This window comes from Penaeus monodon, chromosome 12 (genome assembly GCF_015228065.2).
Source record: "Penaeus monodon isolate SGIC_2016 chromosome 12, NSTDA_Pmon_1, whole genome shotgun sequence".
NCBI classification, from domain to species: domain Eukaryota; kingdom Metazoa; phylum Arthropoda; class Malacostraca; order Decapoda; family Penaeidae; genus Penaeus; species Penaeus monodon.
In genome coordinates this window covers 25086386-25088492 of record NC_051397.1, presented here as the reverse complement: position 1 = coordinate 25088492, position 2107 = coordinate 25086386, and the positions used below count along the sequence as shown (strand labels likewise).

General features: G+C 39.4%; 1 protein-coding gene across 1 annotated transcript; it reads left to right on the top strand.

Annotated features, from left to right (window-relative positions):
- Positions 1 to 321: 321 nt before the first annotated feature.
- Positions 322 to 1848, top strand: LOC119579667. The gene is made up of 3 exons (XM_037927579.1): positions 322 to 405; positions 1142 to 1413; positions 1575 to 1848. The coding sequence occupies exons 1-3, from the start codon at positions 322 to 324 to the stop codon at positions 1846 to 1848; spliced, it is 630 nt and encodes a 209-aa protein (XP_037783507.1).
- The last annotated feature ends 259 nt before the right edge of the window (positions 1849 to 2107 follow it).

The window sequence follows — 2107 nt, the reverse complement described above, 5'->3', positions numbered from 1 at the left end:
GGAATTCTAACAGCCAAAACAATAGTGAGATTTAAATTATTATCTTCCACAATATTCCCCCCTAACAGAAGCTGCCTCAGTGCGGTGGGGGGGGGGGCTTGAGGTCCCAATGATCTGGTGAGCTGGACCAGAGAGCTACCCATACTAGAGGGGTCACCAGTGAGGGATGAGACAAAATGGCTTCCTGGTGCACCAAGGCTATGAGAGGGATGGTGCACACACCCCTGGTTCATTCCATCTTGTACCAGGGAGAACTCTCCCATGTGTTTGCCGTGCGTGGCATACCGTATTACCAGGAGACAGGAGTCCTTGAGGTTGACAATGCTGGAATTTGACGGAAATTCGTCTGCTATACGGACAGTGACGTCACACTACGGACAAGTCACCACTGGCGGAAATATTTCCGTAATGTCTGTTTTTGCTCATTTTTACTAATACTTGCTTGTAACAATATCTTTATGTGAATAAATATGTTTTCTATTAAATATTCTTTCATTTTATTAACCAAATGATAACGAAACTTTCTGAGAAAACAATTTGCATTGAAAATCACTACAAAGCGAACCATCCTAACTACGGAATTGCCACTTGAAACCATTTGGACGCGGGCTGCCAGCTAGTGAAGAGCAAGTCACAGTGAGACAAACATCGCTGACTCTATAGCCGGCTGTGAGCTGCTGTGTGACAACACATAATCCGTAAGTATTTGCATTACAAGAGTCGTAAATATTGCAATAAATAGTGCATCAGTCCTCCTAGAAATACATCAAGTGCGTTTTCTTTCGATCGTATAATTGAAGGCACACTTAAAACTTTTGTGAAAAACTACAAATCTTCATTTTCATATATAGTATAATATGTTTTACCATATTATTTTTACTTTATATGTTTAGTAATTTTCTTTTAATAAAATCGTGGATTTATGTCATTCTTTGTTGAGCTTAATCATTCTTAATGTTTGAATATAGGAAGATATATGATAAAAGATACATTAAGATTAATTTATTAAATTCATGTTAGGTTGATTATCGTCTTTTTACATATCAATTTTGTATAGAATATTGACAAAATTCTTAATTTTCAGATTATGGGTCCTCGGCAAAAATTCCAGGAAAATTGACTGGTAAATGACAACTTCCAGCCTTGGCTTGCAAGAGTGCCATCTGACAACACCAAGGCCTATTGCCAATTCTGCCATAAGCACCTTAGTGCCGAGATCTCATCCATTAAACGCCACCGGGAGTCAAGGCAGCACGTGAGTCTCGAGGAGAGACGGAAGGCAACTGCAGAGGCTCAGAGCTCGGCATACGAGGATGCAGCATCCAGGAGAGAGGATGATGCAATGGCATTCTCTGTGGCTTATGCAACTGTGCTCTTCATCATGTTCTTAGCAGAGCATAACTTGCCATTTAGGTAACTATTTTCCCTGTGAATGAATTTGAAAAAAAAATATGTATAGTTTTCACATTCCACGCCCTCCCTTTTCATGAATCCCTTTGATCTGCCCTTGAGTAGTATCATGGCAATACTTGATTTACTAATAAGCAGGCATTTTAATTATTTTATTATTTCAGCCTGTGTGATGGGATGATCGATCTTCACAAGAAGATGTATCCTGACTCCCGTATAGCAGCAGAAATGGTGCTACATAGGAAAAGGGGTGCAGCTATTACTAGCAGGATGGGAGACTTGGTGAAAGAAAAGTTAATTTGCAAGCTAAAACAAAATAAATTTAGCCTCATCATAGATGAAACTACCGATTGCTCATTAACTAAAACTTGCGCCATACTGGCAAGATATTTTGACCAACAGAAAATTGCTGCAAAACAGAATGCTAGATATGGTTAAAGTCTATGCTGAAAATCCTGGGGGCTCTACAGGGGAGAGTTGTTTAACATCCTTATAAACTCCTTAAATTCTTCTGGAATCCCAATTGTATAACATGGTTGGATTTGCAGCAGATGGGGCTTCCAATATAATGGGCAAAATAAATAGTGTCTCAAGTAGACTTAGAAGGGAAATGCCCGGTATAACTATAATAAAGTGTATTGCTCACAGCATCCATCTCTGCTCAAGCGAAGCAGCTAAAACTTTACCTCGGTCTTGT

Excerpts from the sequence above, each read along its gene's own strand:
- LOC119579667 (XM_037927579.1), top strand. The coding sequence starts at position 322 with ATGCTGGAATTTGACGGAAATTCGTCTGCTATACGGACAGTGACGTCA. Across the intron at positions 406-1,141 it reads CCACTGGCGGAAATATTTCC|CCTTGGCTTGCAAGAGTGCC; the intron begins GTAATGTCTGTT and ends GACAACTTCCAG. Across the intron at positions 1,414-1,574 it reads GAGCATAACTTGCCATTTAG|CCTGTGTGATGGGATGATCG; the intron begins GTAACTATTTTC and ends TTATTATTTCAG.